Source organism: Pelmatolapia mariae, linkage group LG2 (genome assembly GCF_036321145.2).
Source record: "Pelmatolapia mariae isolate MD_Pm_ZW linkage group LG2, Pm_UMD_F_2, whole genome shotgun sequence".
Classification (NCBI taxonomy): Eukaryota; Metazoa; Chordata; class Actinopteri; order Cichliformes; family Cichlidae; genus Pelmatolapia; species Pelmatolapia mariae.
The window spans coordinates 24,384,063-24,405,835 of NC_086228.1; the positions used below are offsets into that span (position 1 = coordinate 24,384,063).

The window sequence follows — 21,773 nt, forward strand, 5'->3', positions numbered from 1 at the left end:
ATATTTTACATTTCTGAAATGCAAAGCTAATAAGTAAAACCAACACCAGAACATTTTAAACATCCAGCCCTGAAAACCAAAATCAGTGACTATTCAAGACATCACTTGACAACTTCTGCACACATTTTAGTGTAATGCAAAACACATGCAGCCACATTTTAAATGCAAGAGAAAGGACATTTGATTTTACTAAGCGATGCATTTCAGTAACAGTTAGATAGAAGGTTAAAATATGACACTATTGGTGAACACATTTGGAGCTTTCTGAAAGCTGCAGATTACGATTATAGGGCCTGATTTCTGACTTCTGTGGGGAATCTTTGTAGAACCTACGACGTAACTCTGGAAGCGGCCAACACTGTTGCCACCACTTATCCTTGTGCTGGTGCACTATGTGTTAATAACCTTGTGGTTGTGTCCCAGTCTTTCATGTGCCTGGGCATACGCTCTTTGTTGTGGTCAGTTTTGTCCCTCTAGTTTTGCTTGTTCATTCCTCCACATCCATTCTGATCGTTTCAGCTATCACCTTCTGTGAAATTGCTGACATTTGTGAGTCCTTAAACTGGTGCTATGATTATTATTCTGTCACTGATAAATGCAAATCTAGGGAAGAAAAAGTCGCCAGAAGTGTACAGGAGGTACCAACAGTACTGAACAGACCAATCACACCGGCTGTGTTGTACCGATACATATCAAAGTGCACCCCAGGTTACAACATAGGGTTTCAGAGGGGTTTGCAGCTACAACATAGCTACGGTGTAATTTCCCACTTAAGCATCCATTCCAAGTAAGCCTAGTATCATTTCATTTGCAAATTTCATGAATTTCTAGTGAACGTAAATGTAGAAAAATAAACACACATACACATATTGCTCCCTTTGATACACTGAATGAAGACAATGTGACCCTAAAAGGCAAGTAAAGTTACTGTCAAATGAACTACTGAAGCACAAGTTATACATTTATGTGTTTAAAAGTGTTTCCATTACTACTGGAAATGTTGTTACTACTCTAACTGTAGTATCAATGAGGCTGTAACTGTAAGTATGTAAAATAACCTTCAGTGAAAACCAAGTCTAGTTTTTCCTGTTTGCAGCTCATATTCCACCAGGGAAAAGGAAGCAGGAACTCACCTTTTAATGTGCACTTCTAAGGCGACGCCTGTTTCCAGGTCCAAGGGCTGGTGCTCGATGCGGACGATAGTGTCTAGAAAGGTGACTTTAATGCGACGAAGGACTGCAAAAACAGACGACAAAACAGATATGCAAAGGTTCATTAGCACCGATCTCTTACATGAGTTCTGCTCTGCTCTGATCAATCAATCAAGCTGATTGAAGGTAAATTCTGACTTGTCAAAGTCAGAGCTAACCGTTGTAAACAAGAGGCTCTAATTCACCTCCCTTTAAAACAGTGGATATCAAACTATGGTGGAGGGCCCAGTGGTGGGGAATAAAGCATGAACAACCATGGAAAAATGTGAAGTGAAACAAAGTTGAACTGACATGTTTTCTTGTGAGGAAATTAAAAGTTTTGGAAGCAAAAGATCTGAATAGCAGCTTGGTGGAATTACAGAACTGTGTTCCCAAGATGACAATATTAAGGATATGACCTCTCATTGGCATCAAAGCCAAGAGCCAAGAGCCAAGTACGGAACAGAAAGTACTGCCTGAAACTGATCAAACAGAGAAAGAATTACCTGTGCAAACAACAGCCTCCTTATCTGAAACATCAATCATATTTAATATGAGCAGTCACCATTGTAACAGTAAAGTACATTATGGAAAAGAAGTAGAAGTATAATGGGGGCACTGTAAAGTTATTGGGAAATGAAAAAAAATATATCCATGACCAAACATTAATGCTGTTTGATAGCACATTATAAATGTCGAACAACTCACTTGTACTGTGTAACACTATATGTATATATATGTATGAAGTGTTGTTCAATTATATAAAAATAAATTAAAAAACACAGAGTAATGGTCTTGAGCCACCTTTAATGTCTCTATGCTTCCAAGGAGCCAGAATTTCCTCTAATTATTAAAGTGGTCTTGAGCAATAGTTCTCCAGGCCTTCTAAACGCTTGTTACTAGCAGCCTGTTTCAAGAGCACATCATTTTCTTCCCCTTTCTTTAGTTGACTCTATGAATGCCAGACAACACAGTTTGACTCACATAAAATGATACTTTTGCACCAACAAGGTGATTCCCAAATCCCCTGAAAAGTTGGCATATCACACCATGTTGTGCAGTGTGTCTTAAAAAATAAATAAATATGGAAACGATAAGTAGTGGATAAAAGAAGTAACAGGGCTAAAAATAATCTACAGCAGATGAACAGTATCTCAAAGTTGTGTCTTTAAGAAATTAGGCCAAAATCTAGCAAAGTGCTTACAGAGGAGCGGAGAGATACATCTGGACCTTCAGTTGATTCCATCTATTGTTTAACAAAGCCTCATCAGAAATGGTCTCAGTGGAAGGATGGTTGTTAAGAAGCCATTGTTATAGAAGGAAAACACAAGAACCTCACTGTCACTAGAATCAGTAACGAATCTTACAGAGTGTCAGTATGTCCGGAAGAGATCAGGAGAGAGGTACTAATGTAAATGTTTACAGCAGGGGTGGGGAACTCCAGGCCTCAAGGGCCGGTGTCGTTATTACCCTGGGTAAAGACAGCTGAATCAAATGACTAGTTCATTACCAGGCCTCTGGAGAACTTCAAGATATGCTGAAGAGGTAATTTAGCCATTTAAATCAGCTGTGTTGGATCAAGGACACATCTAAAACCTGCAGGACTCCAGCCCTTGAGGGCTGGAGTTCCCCACCCATGGTTTATAGCCATCACAGTTGAGAGTCATGGTTTGGGGTGCATTTGAGCTGGTGGTGTTGGAGATCTTTTCAGAATTGATGAAATTTTGAATTCAGAAAAGTACTGTGAGATTTTGATTCACCATGCAATACTATCTGGAACGCATCTGATTGGCAACAGCTTGATTTTTCATCATGCCAGTGATGCCAAACATACTGACCATGTAGTAACTGCATACCTGGATTGAACCCCCCCACAAACATAATCAATTATAATCCCTAGAGCAAGGGTCTTGAACTCCAGGCCTCGAGGGCCGGTGTCCTGTAGGGTTTAGATATATCCTTGATCCAACACAGCTGATTTAAATGGCTAAATGACCTCCTCAACATGTCTTTAAGTTCTCCAGAGGCCTGGAAATTAACTAATCATTTGATTCAGGTGTGTTGACCCAGGGTGCTATCCAAAACCTGCAGGACACCAGCCCTTGAGGCCTGGAGTTCGAGACCCCTGCCCTAGAGCATCGACCTCAACATTATTGAAGCAGTGTGGGGTCGTCTTAAGAGAGAACAGAGCAAAAAGCCAGCCAAAGAATCACTTTGAATGTCCTTTAAGAACCCTAGACAACTATTCCTGAAGATTACTTAAAGAAATTATCAGAAAGCTTGCCTGAGAGAGTTCAGGGTGTGATGAAGAAGGTGTTCACACCCAACATTAACTTTCAAACTAATTAGAAATGTATTTTTCAACTGTGAGCAGATCATAGGTCAGGAGTGGGCAACTCCAGGTCTCGAGGGCTGGTGTCTTGCAGGTTTTAGATCTCACCCTGGGTCAGCACACCTGAATCAAATTATTAGTTCATTACCAGGCCTCTGGAGAACCTCAAGACATGTTGAGGAGGTAATTTAGCCATTTAAATCAGCTGTGTTGGATCAAGGACACATCTAAAACCTGCAGGACACCGGCCCTCGAGGCCTGGAGTTGCCCACCCCTGTCATAGGTCTTTAAATCTGTTCCATTTCAAATTTACCTAATATATTTTTTTTCTCATTAGTTACACCAACCTATAAGCATGCTGGATGTAAATGAACAGATTCCCCATCTCTCACAATAATATAATCTCCTGAGTAAATCCAGTCTGCAGGAAGCCAGAGAACGTCACTTAGCAGGGATGGGCCGCCCAGAATAGATAGAACAAATGTGCAGTGAAACTGTTGACCTGTAGCATGCCCTATATTATATTTATGTAAACCTCCAGAATCCTGTTTTCTTATTCCAAAGAAACATCTACATCGCTGAGGAGCCTCTGATTTAGGTAACATCAGGTGGTTTGGTAAAGATGAACAAAAGCCCCTTTCAACCCCCAAAGTAGGAAATGAACTGTGGGATGATGGGTAACAGCCAGGAGTAACTGGGCAATGATAATATACAGAAGGAGGCTGTCACATAGATGGCTTTCTATTTGGAATGAGGTGGAGGGATAATCGGGGAGATGGATCATAAATAGTTAAAAATACATAGTTTAAACTATAATTGGTTGAAATGTCAAAGCTGAGACATGTCAACACCACCATGAGGCCAGCAATGATGCTTTCCCCCTTTCTTACAGAAAACAATACAAAACAAAACAACGACAACTTTGGCTAGTTTTATGGTTCTTTTCCATGCAAAATAAAATATTGGAGTGTCAATGAGTGTTATGTGTTTTGAAACAAAGTGAGCATTAAAGTTCATCCCTCTGTGTGTTTATGTTGGTCACTGAACCATCTGATACACACAGTATCTGGTACACATGAAGTACAGCTTATTGTAAGTTGCAGTCAACCTACCTTAATTTCTCCCCGTCTGGCCTCGGATGATATGTGTCACAGTTTCTTCATCTGCAAGTGTGCTAGGGTCAACTTGTGTCTGGGTTGCGTTAAGTGTATCAACAGACAATGAGCGAGACGCTTCGTGCAAAAAATCTGCATGCCTGCCTTTTTTTATGGACTTGACCCAACTACGCATGCGCCCTTCAGAGGACTATTACAGGAATAAGCACTGGTCAGTGGTGTCTGCACCTGTCTGTGTCTGCAACAAAGACTAATCCCCACCTTACTGCACTGTTTTGTTTGATGCCCCTCTCACACACACAGTGACAACAGGGGAGATAAGGGTGATGAGAGAAACGAGTGTGACTTTAAATACATGTAACACATGAAACACTCAAAGCAAAAAAGCGCAGATAAATTAGGTCAATAAAGTAAATAAAATGTTATGACTTTATATTTTTATTTGTACATTTTTATCACTTTGGTTTCTTGGGGGAAGAAGTTTCCTGGGGAATGGATGGAAAGTACTGTACTCCAAAGTGATCATAACTGTGATGGTTTGTGGGAGTTCTTGAGAACGCTTGACTTTTCCCCCGTTGCTGTGGAAGTTCTTTTGTCTGCATGCCAACTATCACATTTAGACAAGTGACAATCGGCATGCATACAAACTGCTTTCACTCACCCGTCTCAATAGTCTGTGCAAACATCTCAAGCCCCTCCAGTGGGGCAGGGGGCTCCTCTGAAGCCTCAGGGGGGTCCTTTAGGCACTCCTGAGCCAGCTGCATGCTGGAGGTCATGCTGGACGACCAACCTTGCGAGTCCCAGCCCCCACCTGATGGCAAAAGACAAACAAACAGGGAGCATTGAGCGATTTCTGTACTTTGGCTATTTCAGCATTGGCCATTTACCATTCTTTTAATTTCATTTTTTTTTTTGTGAGATGCTGTCTAAGTTACACATATGAGACAAGATTTAGCCTGAGCTAGATGTGGACCTGAAAGGATTCACAAATAAGCATCATTAGTTTAATATCTGTCAGACTCAAACATATGAAAGTGTATGGCAGAATTATTTAAGTCCTTGTTCACATAAATAGTACCAAATGAATGTTTTCTTATCTTGTTTACATTTTCTGCAGTGTCCTTGAAGATAAATGATGCAATCTTAATAATTATACTGATTTTGTCAAACTGGGTTTGCATGTTAAGAAATGATAAGAACCTGAGTTGCTTGCTGAGGCGTGTTCGGTGTCTCAATGAAAAGAACATAGACTTTAAGTGAACTTACTGGTCCGGTACTTGGGTCGGCATGTTATCTGAAGACCAGAAACCTCTAAGGTGCAGTGATCAGTCAAGAGAGCCTGCCAAGGGATGGTCACCGTTATGCTGCTCACAAAGCCATCTACTATCTCCAGAGGGGCCCCCAGGGACTCCAAAAGCTCATTGACCGCCTGTTGTAAAGAGGAGGCAGTTAGTAAGCAGCTGCTAAGAAGTAAAAGTAAAAGAAAAAATTGAAATATGCGGTTTCACATTTGCCTCATCACTCTGGGTGTAGACATATAAAGCTGAGGAAGTGCATAGTTAGTGTGCCATGGGCATATATATTTATGCTGAATGCAGACAGAGGTAAACCTAAACTCGTGAGCTAGTGGTGCGTTTCCTGAGAGTGGATTTCCTCGAAGAAATGTGACCTAGGCTGGGAGCCCGACGCTGGAGATTGTTGTTGAATTCAAGCGCAGTTGCGAAATAGTCGAGGGAGCACGAGTCCGACAAAAACACTTGATGGCTGCTGCTCGCGTGCCAAGATCACCCTCTCCTCACGGTTAAAAACTCACCCAAACATCGAGGTTGATATCCTTGATGACACCGCTGCCGTTGTACAAGTCCAAGCCCAGCTGATCGAGGCTCAATCGCTCCTGCAAAAAGTGACCGAGGTAGTGCTGTAAAAGGTACCGACAGGCCCGCTTCTTGATTGAGCCCGACCAGGGGAAAAACCAGCGAGACATAGGGCCAGAGAGAGCGGGGAGAGGGAGCGAAGAGGTGGTGGAGGAGAACGAGTGCGAGTACAGTCCTCTGGAAACTGCATAACAGACTAAAACAAAGTGTGCAAAAACAAGGAATGAGCCACAGCTAGCTACAAGGGGCTAAGGAAGGGGTATACCGTAACTCTAGTTCTCCCTAAGGTGGACACAAAAACTACAAAATCCTTTGTGTCAGGACCCAAGAAGCTCCCACGATACTTTTCGAGACTTTACTCCAGCTGACGGTATCCGTCTCAACTCATATTTTCGCCAGCTTTGTGTCGAATCGCAGCGATAAGTCCTCTTCGCGTATCCCTTGTTTCGGGGTTGTTTATTGTTATCATTCGCCAACTGATGGAACGTCCGTGCGTAACTCGTCACACTGACGTAGACAAAACCCGGAAAAGGAACGTATCTATCCAGGCGCCATTTTTAGAAGGTCAGCGTTTTTGTTGTAAGACACTGATTTTATATTTTTCTTCCAGAGATTTGAACATTTACATATAACTGTATGGAAGGCAGAGCGATATGGAGGGTCAGAAATCACAAATCTTATCCTTTTATAAAATGTGATATATTTTTTAAATTCTGCTTCAGTGTGTACCTTTGTATGTAAAAATAATAAAATGGAAAAAACGATAATTTGTGCGTCCTCCCCGATTGTCTCCATTTATTTTTCTTGCAGATCGTTTTCACTTGTTCTTTAACCTTAAAATTTGTTTTGGTCAATTAAACTGGTTTTATCTAACAAGAGTTCTGTAACTCCAAACTTTTATTTTTTTATTCAACTTTGTGGTTTTATCTTAACTATATTTAATATTATAAACATAAGTCTTAGTATCATAGGGTAAGGCAAATGCAAATCTACAGCATATATTAAATCTACCACCCTAAAGCAAATACAAACGTAAGGCCAGCTTCCCTCAGCTGCTCCCTTCAACATTTAATAACACTTTGTTTAAACTATCTGCTCTCCCTCCATTTCGCATGCTCCCACCACTTCAGCCTTGACTACTCTTTGTCTCCAAAATGCTCAACCTGAGCGGTCTGATATACAAAAAAAGAATTAATTTAAATTAGCCCAACTTCAATCTGGACAGCCATAAAGATGTAGGAACTAAAGCAGCACTGTAAAAAGTTCCATACTATATTTTTTTATGTCAACTTTTCCCACACATATTTGCTTGGATAAAACTTTCTGATAAAAGAAGTCATCCAGGAGCAGCACCATTGATCTATTTTTTTCCCCCAATGAAACTTAACAATTTTACATCTTTCAATAAGTCAGTGTTTCTCAGTTATTTAAAATATTTTGACATTTTTGCTGTAAACTGAAATGGAGTCAAATTATTGGGCATTTCCCCCTCACTTTTCCACTCTTTTCTAATGTAGCCTTGAAGAAAATGTATCAGTTGTGACAAAATATATTTTATTGTTAAACATAAAGAAACAAAATCAAGATGAGCACATGAATACAATGGGCCAATGGCCATATGTCTTTATTCCTATAAAAACTGTGTAGTGATATCTATACAAATGACCAAAAACTAAGGTTACAATAACAACCAAAAACAGTAGCAGAATGACATTTGGCTGTTAAAACAGTTAACACAAGTAGACTTGATCTACTTCATTCGTAATTACACAAAAGTGAGAGAATAAAAGAACAAAAGCCATAAATAAAAGTAACTGCGCTTTAGTTTATTTCACAGATATTTGATTCCACTCTTTATTTTATGAAAGCTACGTCAGGAATCTTTCCTTCAGCCTGGAAAGAGAAAACAAAAGGAGACATTTCAAAGCCATGGCCTCACAATCGTGTTTCTATGTTGATTTATAGACAGAACAATTATCATCATTATTATTATACAATTTAAGTTACCTTCAACTGAGTAAAGATCTGCGCTGCTCTGCTGAAGTCCCATTCATTGTCTTGTAGACACCTGTTAAAGATGTATGTTTAGATGTTTAAATACACAATCATACACAAGACCACAAAAAGATATGTGCAGGAAACAAAACGTACTTCTGTGACCACTCCAGGTTCATGCCAGACTTCTGTGAGAAAGCTGTGAGCATCTCTTGCTGCTGTGCAGTGAGGGTGGGGACAGGGCTGGAAGATGGAGTCGGGGCAGGAGCCACGAAGGCTCGGCGGATCTCCTCTGTTGTGGCCATTCGAATGAAAAGCTGGTCGTTGACAATGCACAACCTGTCACAAAAGAACCACACACAGAAAACATAAGGATATCTGGATGTTTCTGTTATACACAGGAGAAGCTAAACGTCCTTTTTGTTTGTTGGTACAATTTCTGATTAGGTTCATCTGCCATACAGTCTGCTGTCAGGCTCTAGCAGGAGACGCACGCATGTAATATGTTTGATATATTTAACTGGACTGTTATGACTCTCTGATTCTAACACAGCGTGTTACCAATTTCATGAAATACACATTTTTCTCTGGTGATTGGTGGGTGCCAAGTTGTTGCAGACTGGTCTCAAGACGCAGACTGAGGCATAACAATAAACAAACACTTCGTTATGCACCACAGGAGGATCATATAAACCACCGGGAGCTCAGTAAAACTCACCCAGAATTTCCTGCTGGGACTGTGATGAAAACTCGAGAGAAGGCCATTGTGGATTCTCGCGATTTCCCATCAACAACAACTGAAACAGACAGACAACAAATTAGTAAAGAAATCAACACGTATGCCCCTTTGTTCAGAACCAATTCTAAAACTCTGACTAAAACAGCTCACCTTCTTTAAAGACTCCACTCACTGTGAATGACAGTAGTGTATTCTGTAAATGGAAAACATGTTTTGAGAGAATTAGAACAATAAATTGCTTCAGAGGAAAACGTCAAGGTGGATGACAGAATGAAAACCCACCGTGTAGGTGTTCACATCAATCGTAAAGGAGGCGATGTCGTGCTGAGTCTTTGGTAGCTCGTTGAGGAAAGCCACCACGTTCAGTCGTGTATGCTTCAGCAGTCGAAAGCGTATCGCTAAAGAAGTCAAAATTTGGAGAGGGAAAACATGAGGAGATGTCTCAAATCCCGACAACCTCAATTTAGACAGTGAAAGATACTCACTGGAGTCTTTGACTCTCTTCAGGTTTCGACTGTCTTTGTAATACTCTCCCAGACTGCTCCTAAACAGCAGAGGGGCAAACAGACTCAATGTTAGGGGTGGACACAGAAAGAGCAACCCATGCAAACATCTTGTCAATGAAAAGCTTAATTCTGCTTTGTTGATGAAAACACCCAAAATATATTAATCAGAGTAGTAAGTTATCTACAAATGTGCTTTTGTGTCCTCACCTGGAGGGATTCTGGGTGGAGTAAGGTGTTGTGATTGATAATGATGCTCCATCATGATAGGCATCCAGGAGCGGCTGTCTATCCCCCGAATCATAGATACTGTAGTACCTGCAACACAGTCACAAGCCATGAAGTTAGTTTTTGTGTTTGTCCTTCTCCCCCCAAAATTCTTTCCTTAAAAGCTAATTAAAATTAACAAATAAAAACACTAATTGTTCAGTGGGCACATTATCAGTGCACCAACTCTAAAAGATTTTCAGGGTTTTCCTCATTACTAAAAAGGAAAAGGAGAAACTTACTGTTGCAAGAACCGAAGGATGAGCGCCTTGATCTCATCGGAGCCAAAACAGCTGCCCTGGAAAGTCACACAGGAAAGCATTTGTATAATGCAGATTCAACTAATTTAGTTAACAGTAATATAGACACAATGCTGAATATCAGTGAGTAAAACTATACATTCAGCTAACCTTGCAGGGGGGAATAGTGGTGGGCGTTTCCACATCAAATCCAATTGGTGGAGGGAGGTCATGACCATCCTAAAGTGAAACACACACAAAATTATCGTAAAAATTTTGCTCAACATCAATAAAGCAATACAAAAACTAAAATATGGAGATGTGCGTATCATTTGAAAGATAATGACCATTTCAGGGTTTCCCAGAGAACACATGAAACAAAACTACTCTGATCATTTTTCCCATTTCGGCCGAAAACAATAGAAATGAAGAACACCAACAGATTCTTCAGAACATGACATTTATTGGAATATTCAAAAGGATTTTATAGCATCTTTAGTTAAAAGAACAACTAAATAAAGGAGAATGACTTCAAAGATAGTGAATTTTTGAGATATAAATGTGGGAACCTACCAGTCTGAGAAGCCGGGGAAACCTCTGGCGCACAGCACTGGTATGGGAACAAAAACCAAGAGCAGGAACGTTATCGTCACAATCCATACCCATACACACACAAATAATGTTCATTACTGTGGGTATAACTGACAGTCACACCTGCTGATCCACTTAATGTCATTTTGTGCCTTTCAGTTGAATTTTTAAGACACTACACTTTGAGGATGAAATTAAAATGTTTCATTACAACCAGTGTCACAAAGGATTTAATCTTCTGTGTGTACAAGGAAATCCACAAATCAACTTAGCGTTTTCGTCCTTCTCATATTTTTTGCTGTGCTCTTTTGAAGTTTCCCGCGCTGAAGTGTACTTACCAGCTGGTATACTCACCCTCTCCCCCATTTTGGTGACATACACAGATCTGACATGGAGCAGCAACACAAGCACACTTTTCTAGGAGCGCACACATACTAACATGCAAAGTCCCATGATCTACGAGACCACACCAGGATCCAGCAAACACATTCATTCTGAAGTATTAAAATAAAGAGATTATGCATTGCTGGGAGAGAGGTGGTTACAAAATCTCTGGCCAAGATGTTGGGGAACAGATGAGTCTACGTCACCAAGAAAACAAAACAGGTGAAGTACAGTTCAGTGACATACTAGCACAAGTAGCCTAACATTCAGAAGACAGTCACTATTCATCATTTGGGTGATTTTCATCAGTGTCTGTGCCCACGATTATCAGCAATTAAAGCAGACCTGAGAAGAGAGCTGAACGTCAACGACAGCAAGTCTCTAAGAGAGCTTAGCCTAGCAGTCCCGCCGCTCATTCTGTACTCATCCCCTGCTGCTAAAGTACAAAATTTACCAGTTAACTTTCTCACTCTGAAGAGTAAATCTACTTTCTCTAAGCTTTTTTTTTTTTCCCAGTAAAATTTGGGACCAAGCCTCTGGTTAAAGAGGGACTGGGAGGAGACTGTTAATCATGACGTAAAGTGAACATCATCTAATAATAATTGAGCTTTTTCGTACTGGTCACAGCCATCAGAAACTGGAAGAGTAAGTGTTTTCATGTTGGGGGGTTTTCTGAACTGATTTCCTGTTCAGAACATATTTTCTTCAGAGGTTTTGTCAGGGATATTTGCCAAACTCTCCACTTCATTCACAGACAATCAGAGGCCCATTTTAGGCAAGAGATCAGACTTAGTGGGAGTGTTTTCTCTCTTTGGCTCATCACTGGTCATTGATAATGACATTTCCCCCTCCGCCTCAGCCCAGCAGCTTTACCCTTGAAGTCCCGTCTTCTTCACTTCATCTCATCAGTGAGTCTGAGCTCACAGGGACTGAGGCCGAGTAATCGTGACTGTGCCTGCCTTAGGTTGTCCCAGGGTTTCGAGGTGGGATCTTACCCGTCATGGGCTATCCAGCCTTCCATACTCGCCTGATACGGGGGCCAAGTGGGCAGGGGTGCTATGAGGGGAGGGGACACACTGGCTGTCGAAATTTTCTTTGTTTCATCCAAAATTTGTCGAGATGAAAATGGCTTGCCCACTCTCCAACAGAGAGTCTACACTTTTACAGTACTGCTCAAAATCTCATTGTGGATCCCTGCTTTTGAAATAAATCAGATGTGAAATGCTCACTTTTTTTTTTGCTTTTTGTTGCTGTTTTTGTTTTGTTTTTTAAAATAGCATGCTTCTTATCATCTGCAGTGTGACAGTGTTTTTACAGCAGCTTATGGGATAAGTAACCACGATGTCAGCAGGGGAGTACTAGGCAGAGCGCCGCCTAGAGTTACAACACACAAAGATGAGACCAAAGCTTGAAAGGAAGTCCCACAGAAAAGCTGAACAACCGTCAGAAAGAAGAAGTAGTGCTGTTCACACTGCAGAGGGTTTAAGCAAGCTGAAAGGAAAATAAATTTTAACACTGTGCAAATTTACTGTGGTCAGATGTCCTCTCAGCAACTTTTGAAAGTAAGAAATGATTAGTTTGCAGTGCGAAAAAGAAACGTTAATCATTGAGTGGGAAAAACATGTTAACCCCCCCCCCCCCCAAAAAAAAACCCCCCAGATCCTTGATTATTTAACGCACAGCACATATCTGAATACTTGTGTATGTCACTACAAGTGCATAGTTATATGCACAACTGCATGGATATTTAAAAGTCTGTATGCAAGTAAATCTGTACATAAATGACATAAATATTAATCACTTATTTCCATTTAGGGTGTTTTTAATATTCCTCAACACAGTGACAAGATCAGAAAGCTTATGGTGTATTTAAGTCAACTGGTACGTCTCTCCTGTGCACAATAATTGAAGCCTTCAACTTTAAAAAATGATAATATCTGCGAGAAAACACAAGTTGTTAAAGGTTTTATGAGTTGGCTCTGCTTGGTCCAAACGTTCATCCTCAACTCCTGAGCAAAATAGTTTGTTACTTTACAGCCATCTTAAACACAAACACAGGTAACTGATCTTGTTTTGTAGCATCCTGCGTCATACTCAGACAGCCACACACAGTCACTGAATTATTTCTGTAAGAATGACTTTCTCAATCCCCTGAATCGCTGACTGACCTAATGTATGAGGCCTGGTCCTTGAAGACGTCACACAGAGGGTTTCGAGTTAGCCACAGCTCCACCAGCTTCAAGCCTTTCACCTTGTCCAGCTCCCGATCAGACTTTAGCTGGAGAACCACACAGAATCAGGATTTTTTTTTTTTTTTTTTTAAATTGCAGAAACATACACACAACGTGCAAAGGACCACTAGGTCATGCCTGTTTATACTTCTACAAACTGAGTAGTCAGTCTCACCTCATTTTGGGAAAGATTGAGTGTCTTCAAATTGGGCACCTTGGTAACCAATTCAGCTAGTTCATCCAGTTTGTGAATACGGTTGTTACTCAGGTTTAAGGATGTCAGCTGGCAAAATGAGACACAAAATGACAATGAGCACACTTAAATGTGATCCATTACTTTATTAGCAGCTACAGTAGATTGTACAAGTGCCTGTGCTTCTTTAAGGGGGGGAAGACTGTCACTGCACTAATGTTACCTCAGGAATGTTTTCTTCAATGATCTTGATGACAGCTTCCATGTTAGTCTTCCTGTTCAGGATCACTTCAATGTTTTGGGACACCAGGTCTGTCATGTAAGATAAAATTAGCAATAAAACACTACACAAACATGTTAAAGTGTTGTTTTACGTGGCAGTAAATAAAGTTCTGCAAGGTTCAGTTTCACAGGAGGATTGATTTGACTCTTGGTGTAAAACATCACTGGAAACCATTTAGAACAGACATTCAATCGCCATTTCGCACAGATGCAAGTATTGTAATAACAATAATAATCATCACCATCATTATTTCTGTAAGGCTGGTCAAAAACTTACTTACAAGTATGAACCGTGTGATCCTGGTAGCATATGTATGTAAAAAAAATAAAAAAAATTAAAAGATGCGTATAATCACCTGGGTCTGTTCGAATGTTGTTCAAGTCGAGTGCTTGCTGGGAGCCATCGAAACGTTTTGCCATGCATTGCTATCAGATAAAAACAAGAAACAAGAAACAATACATTAGCCTCCAAAACACCAAAAATGGTCACAATGGCAAAAGAATTCTCCTCTGAACTCTCTCCACCACTCAGGTCAGATCACTTCTGTTGAATCAAATGCAAAAAGAGTTTACCAATTTAATAAAATGAATGCAGCGAAGCAGCCACCACTTTACCCGTTTGCTCAATGCATCCAAATATAACAAAACAAATAATAAACTTGTGGTACAGTCTTATAAAAATTTCCAATATTTATAAATATTTTATTAAGGCTCTACTAACGCTCCTAATCACTTCCCATAGTTGCAGCTTTACTCTGAAAACACCTGACTGGGACAATACACATTTACAGTTATTATAAGTAGGGTTTGGCTAGGATATAGCAGCTATTGGTAGTTCAGTGGTCTGCTTGCTTGAGAATTTAACATGTATTTCCCAAAAGCACCAGAAGGTGGTGCTTTCTTCCTTTTTGTTGTGTTGAGCTGTACACTCATCAGTAAGTCATTTTATTGTTGATGTTAAGTGCATAATAACAAAGTCCCAAACATTGTGGTTGGTTAGTTTGGGGCGCTTTGCCTTTATGCTTGTGAAACTGAGATGTCGTCATTTTAAATCATACTGCCTTACCACATTTAGCAGTAACGGGTGAAATGTGTATATGGTGAACTTTGTTTTCTGCAATTTCATTCTAAAAATGTCTCTACAAACAAGACAAACACCATACTTGGCATTTTTTGACAGGGAGTCAAGTTGAGACGATCGGTTAAAAATGCAGGCTAAAGGCCGCCTGTCTCCAACTTCTTAGAGATATGACAAACTTTCACTTTCACTCATGACATGTGCATCACTAAAATGAAAATGCTTTGCTTTGAGGTTCTATAATTCTGTGACCTAAACTGGTAAACTGCATTTAAACGGACGCGCTATTAACATCACTAATAAACAGTTAATATATGTAAGAACGACACTTTAACAGAGTACTTAGTACTAGAACACCATTAGTTTGAGCAACAGACTCTCACAATGATTAGAGAAACTCAAAGACATTTTGAACATTACTTATGAGGCTTTTAGCCACAATCACTGCCCCCACTCGGGTGCTTCCTACCTTCAGGTGCTCCAGGTGTTCAGGCTTCAGGTCAGAGAGGAGGAATGACGGTGGAGCACTTTTGTTGACGTGCACTTCGACCTTGAAGAAACACAGATGGAAAATGACAAATCAATAACTTAAGATTAAGATTGTTTGATTAATGGTTATTCATTATCTTGTTTTCACATTCAAGTAGGTGGATAAACACTCAGTAGCAGCACAACAATGATCTGTGACCTTAAGGCAACAGCAGAGCAGAGTACAATAGGCGTGAACAGTACACATGACACAAAAACCTATCGATATTATTACACCAACATACCTTATAACCATCGGTGTCTGTGATCTTATGTGAACACTTGTGTAAAGCACTGGCAACAGAGGAGTCATCCACATAGAAATGGACCCTGTTATGGTCCACGTGGTACTGGATAAAGAGGGGAGAAGAAAAAGAAAAAAAAATAAAGAAATAATACAATTAAAATCTCCTTAGACTTAATTTACAAATTTTACTACATGGGTACTGCAGATATTTTCTGAATAATTGTATAGGCACAAAGAATTACATCATTTATTTTATCAGAACACAACATATAGAAACTTTTAAAAAAGCTTACTCATATATTTGCTACTTCAAGAAATATATAAAAAGGTATTAAATCTGTTTATAACTAGTAATTATAAGTGCTTAAATGCACCTGTACAGGCGTGTATGTAATGGAACAAATGTTCTGGAGAGCTGTGAGTAGCCACTTCTTGTCATATTTTCTTCCATGTGGTATCTGCCAAACATACAAGAAACAAAATATAATTTCTTTATAGGTTACAAGGTGGATTCTTTGACTTCCTGGGGTGACCGTAATGATACATACCGTTACTTTGTACCAGCCCGATTGGTTTTTCCCTCCTCCGCCACCTCGTTCTCCTCCTCTGAAGGGACCACCCCCTCCACCTCTGCTTCCACCTTTGCCTTGTCGCCTGTCTCTGTCAAACCGTCCATCTAATTTCCTAAAAGGTCTTCCGTATGGGTTACTAGGGAGAACACAACAAGGCAGTATATATTCAGGCATATGGCCACACAGGAAAAAGAATCAATACAATTTTTAAGTTCTATCTCTCAGTATTCTGTCTTTGTACAAGCAGTTTATTTATCTATTATCATCATTGCAAATCATGCCATCTGCCAAAGATTAAGTCACAATTTCTGACATGTGAGGCGCTTTGATAAACTACCAGTTTGTTGTGCCTATCTAGATTTTTGCAATCTGGTGTGTGCAGAGCAGAAGGGCTAAAGGTACCAGTAGGTCGGTCTCAACATGCATTGCAGTGACTTATCAATCATATATCTCGAGATAGCAATAAGGAGATTCCTGATAAAAACCTCTGTAATTGCGTTGTTTGCCATTCTGACTTGTGTTCCGATTCTAGTTCAAAACCATTTCCATCATTTAGGGGTTGACTGCAGTACGTGTGGTTATGATATGCACAAGCAATCACCAGTGTGCCAACCACAATCAATACATGACTTTGCATCAGGTCGACAGGAGTCAGGTTTCAAAATTATACGGATAAACTCTCTGTATTTTTCCTTACATTCAGTGTTGCTTTAACCTTTTGTTAAGGCCCAACACAGCTTTCACACTCGCAGTTCTTATTGTAGTAGACTTAAAATAAATAAATAAATAAATAATTACCCTACCCCCAGTGTTTGTGAAATAGTCACACGCATGTACTGGCAGAGCATGAGACACAGACAGGCAACCTTTTAAAACACTGCTTTACATTGTCCTCCCTTTTTATTACCTGGAATATTCTCCTTCATCTTTTTCATTCAAGATGTGGAAACTAGAAAAAAAAAGTCACACTGGATGCAGGACACGACCTGATATTTTAATAATTTCATTTTATAATTTTTAGCTGACTAACAAAATCACTTATTTTTTCTCAGTTCACTTTTACCGTTTCAGTCCTGTTCACTTTCCCTGTGGTACTATTCATGTCAGCAAAGGAACAGAAGTGAAAATGGTCTGGTGCTCTACTTTCTCATCCTGTGCGGGCTATTCAAGATGCACCACCTTTCCTACAGCTTCACATGAAATCCACATCAAACACCTAAGACCTTGCTGTTCACGTGTTACTCACCTTACAAGAAAATTATACATTGTGCAAATGTTCTTTTCAGTTTAAAGCCATTAATTGTTTACTTAGACTAAAGTATTACTGTGAGAAGTTTATCAGACAAACTCTAGTAAATGCATTCAATGAAAGTGTAACTTATTACACTTACAATCTGTTCTGGGAGCTGCTGTCCTGACAGCCATCACTCATAGTTACATCTCCATCAGTATCATCAAGCCTCGACCGTGGTCCAGGACCTCCAAACCCTCCTGAGTGGTTTCCACGCTGGCGGTCTCTGCGAGACCTGTCATACCGACCCTTGTGAGGGCCTCTGCCTTTACGGTTGCGAAACTGTGGTGCGGTTCTGTCATCATGCTCTGCAAAAGAGAACGTAAGTTAGCTCACAACCTAAATATCACATCTCAGCTACAAAATATAAGCAATAATAACCCCCCAAAAGGCATAGGTTATGAGTTAAATTAAATCAGCTACTGTACGTGGACTAGATAAGACTGAAAAGAGCTCAAATGACTGTTACAGCTTGCAATGTAAACATTAAAGGAAGCTTACAATTTTAAAGACACTCTGTAGCAGATTTTAATTAAGCCTACACTTTTGCAAATTATGCTCATTTTAAAAAGTCCTTTAAATATCCAAGACAAGACCTGGTCTTGTTGATCTCTGCAGTAACTCTCTGAACTCATTTTTACCAGCGAAATAATACAAATATTCATGGCGTGGTACTGGGTAAACATGTGTCCAAAAGGTCACAAAATGACACCTCCGAGATGCCTTCGACATATTTTTACCTCCGTGAACCATGAAATCGGTTCTTCTGACCTCTCTCCTCACCATAAAGTCTCCACGATCTGTGGAAAGGTCGTTAAAAGTGCAGTAAGTTTAAAGCTGCAGTGAACGTGGCTTCTTACCGTTGTAGTAATGCCCGCCGTCCGCCATATTTCTCCAATAGTGTTGGATAACAATCACAACCCAGAGTAAAACAAAAAACAACAATGCTACTAGTGGTGGTTATTTTCTTTGTTTCACGGCACTCAAAGCCAAGGCTGTCGGAGAGACTCCAACATCCCGAGTGGACCAGCGGAAACAAAGGCGACCGCGACGTGACTGTCAGCTCGTAACTAGCAGCTTAGCTTAGCTTCCCCTGCCGAGCCCAAACGAGAAGACAAAGCCGGAAACACAACTGGGTTCTCTTCCGGGGCAAGAAAAGGGAGCGGACAGTTGAAACAAACTACGGTGGGATTATGGTCAAGTAAAAAAAACAAAAAAAAACAACAACAACATGTAATGTACAAATCAGGCGTTGCTAGCGTTAGCTTCGACTTACTTTTGCGTATATGCGCAAAAATTATAGCGCGAAGCTTAATGTAGGATATCCGACCACTTAAATCACATTACAGCCAATCATAAACACACGAACCTCTTTAAAAGGCTCACCAACTTCTGTATTTCCACAAAGATGGGGGATAAAACACAGACAGCTGTCTTTTAAGTTAGCCAACGGGCAGGTCTGTTGGTTTTTTTTCAAAGCTGCGCCAGTATGCAAATGTATTTAAAACAAATCTACAGCGGTTTCAAAGGGTATACAAAATGGGGTTATCTCGTTTAGCAACACTTCTAAAAACTATATTCTTTGAATTTGAAAATAATAATTTCAACATCATGTAACACTGAGACTTTTGATAAAAACAGAATCACGTAAGATTCATTTAGATGTGTCATTTCCTAAACCTACAGAAGTTTTTATTCTAATTTCAGCGCTGCACAAATCATATCTCAGTATGTTGTTTTGACCAGCTGTCAGTAATCCTCCAAATAATTGTAAAGTTCCCGTGACATGTGCACAAAAGACTGATTTTTAAAAGTAAGAAGAAAAAAAACCCCAGGTGATATTAATGACTCACTTCTATTGTTTGTGCCACTGAAGCATAAAACCAGGACCTCCCATAAGTGGAATGCAGCCATTATCGGTACTCATTATATATTAATAGCTACAGCGACAGGGCAAATGATCTGCTGTGAGAAATGCCTGTGACAGAGCACTTTCAATGCAGGAAGGTGCAGCTGGAAACAATAACAATAATGAGGTCCCAATAAGCCCTGACAGTGAACCAGCATGGTTTCTTAATACTAGCAGAATTATCACAAAATGTCATAATAAGCTCTTAATATTTTATTCTGGAATTGTACAAAGGTGCTTATTTTTTTATTTATTTTTGTACAAACAGTGCACTTTAATATGGCCTATCAGGATTTAAAAAGGAGTATAATTTGATAATATTTCGCTCAAAGAAACTTTAGGGTCAGCTGTACAAACTGTGTTTTATCACAAATCGTGACCATCCTGGTTCTTTTGCCTAAGTAACCAAACTGCAACTGAATATATATTTAATTAATATAATAAACATATGCATTAAAAATATTAGCCTGAAGGCTTCCGTTAGCATCACACCATCTAAATTCTCTGACCAGGTAAACAATAGCTACAGCTTCCTCCTCGGTAGCATGCTTATTTATTTTTAAATATTCAGTGTTCGGGCAATATCATTCACAATGTCTGTTTAAAACACGAAGCATAGGCAGGTGTAAGCGATTAGACGGTAATGTAAACCCGGGCTAAACGAAGCCGAGAGAATAATGGGAGTCAGACTTACCATCATTCACCACATGTGTCACCACGGCCAGGTTGCGGTAGCTCCTCTGAAACATGATCACTTGGTCCTCTCAAGACCACTTAATCTCCCAGAAAAAAAACTTACTTTCTCATTGGAAAAACTCCTTTTCAAAAGCACTAGGTTCTTTGTCAGCCTTCTTGAGCGAAATTTGAAGTTTATGCTTTTTTTCTTTTTGGGCAACTTTGTGAGCAGAAGCTAAGGTTAGCTTGCAGCTAGCAGCTACCGTTCACGTTGGCTGCGTATCCTGCCAGGACCAGTTTCAATATTTACCACTATTTTTTCTTTTTTACCACCTTATTGTTTTTTTTTCCATAAAAGTACCGAAAACGTGTCGTTTTAGCTCCTGTCAGTCGGTCTCTCCCGCTCACTTGTCTCCTGATGCTCCAACAACACGGCGCCACCTGGCGAAACGAAGCTCTAACGTCGAATTACTGCAGCCTGAGCGCTTAAACTGCCACAATATTAGCATACTTTAAAAAAAATATATATTTAGGCAAATATAAGATTTTGTATTTTTATGGCATTTTTTAAAATAGATATTTGGCTTAAATAGTTTTATTATTAACAAAGTAATTAACTTAATGTAATTCAGGCATCTATTTGTCAATCAAACACAAATTATTATTAGGTTGTTAAACAATAACAAAAGGGGAAAAATGTAATTTTTCTGCTGTATTTCCTGTTGTTAACTAAAAAAAATCCAAAATTAAGTCATTGTCATTTTTAACAATAGTCCGTAATAACAGCTCCAAGATATTATTGCAAACTTCTGCATCATAATTTGTGGTCTCTGTTTTAGACTTGTCACATTTTAATAAGCCAAATGTGTTTTCAATAGATGGAGCCTTTAATTACTAAAACTATAAATTTTCATCTTGACAGTCTACAACCACTAAAATGCTAATTATGATGTCTTAATGTTGGGGGAATATTGTCCCTTGGGCCAGATATTTCTATTTTTCTAAACTTTTGAACACAAAAATGTACTTGAATTTAGCTGAAGTACATAAATCTGTTGAAACCCTAACCCTAGCTCTGAGTCGTAACACTTTTGCAGAAAAAAGGAATTTAAAAAGTAAAGTTAGTCTGATTATTTTGTTATCCTCTGACGGACAATGTCAGTGAGAAACAAAAACATATTGTTATAGCCTAGAGTTCAGATCACCGATGATGTGTTAGACCTCACAGGGTTAATAATTGTAATTGTTTTACTGCTTACTTTTCAGTTATTTATTATTTGCCTTACTTTAAATTAAACACTCAGCATTATTTTAACAATACTTCAGATTTGCACAAATCATATCTTTCAGTCTTCTTCTTTCGGCTGTTCCCTTTAGGGATTGCCACCGTAGATATCTGTCTCCATCTCACTCAAACCTTTGCGTCCTCATCTGTCACACCAACCCTCCTCCATTAATATTTTCCTCCTATTTTTTTTCCACTGTCCCTCCTCTGCACATGTCCAAATCATGTCAGCCCTGCCTCTATAACTTTGTCT

General features: G+C 39.6%; 2 protein-coding genes across 2 annotated transcripts in view; both read right to left on the bottom strand.

Annotated features, from left to right (window-relative positions):
* The window catches only part of atg2a (autophagy related 2A), a 29,350-nt gene extending 22,379 nt beyond the window's left edge, over positions 1-6,971 (bottom strand). The window contains exons 1-4 of the mRNA XM_063496182.1: positions 6,451-6,971; positions 5,904-6,066; positions 5,299-5,448; positions 1,134-1,236 (exon numbers count right to left, since the gene is read on the bottom strand). Of these exons, the coding sequence (XP_063352252.1) occupies positions 1,134-1,236; positions 5,299-5,448; positions 5,904-6,066; positions 6,451-6,621 (587 nt within the window). The 5' untranslated portion in view covers positions 6,622-6,971. The remainder of the gene's footprint in view (positions 1-1,133; positions 1,237-5,298; positions 5,449-5,903; positions 6,067-6,450) is intronic.
* Positions 6,972-8,082: 1,111 nt separating this feature from the next.
* nxf1a (nuclear RNA export factor 1a) lies at positions 8,083-18,759 on the bottom strand. The gene is made up of 21 exons (XM_063496194.1): positions 18,512-18,759; positions 17,752-17,959; positions 16,337-16,496; positions 16,163-16,246; positions 15,787-15,891; positions 15,483-15,563; positions 14,292-14,361; positions 13,877-13,965; positions 13,636-13,743; positions 13,398-13,507; positions 10,828-10,864; positions 10,426-10,494; positions 10,258-10,313; positions 9,959-10,066; positions 9,731-9,789; positions 9,528-9,643; positions 9,396-9,438; positions 9,225-9,303; positions 8,663-8,845; positions 8,519-8,579; positions 8,083-8,404 (listed from the first exon to the last, which is right to left on the bottom strand). Exons 1-21 carry the CDS (start codon positions 18,537-18,539, stop codon positions 8,366-8,368), a joined length of 1,893 nt encoding a protein of 630 aa, XP_063352264.1. The 5' UTR covers positions 18,540-18,759; the 3' UTR covers positions 8,083-8,365.
* Between the last annotated feature and the right edge of the window lie 3,014 nt (positions 18,760-21,773).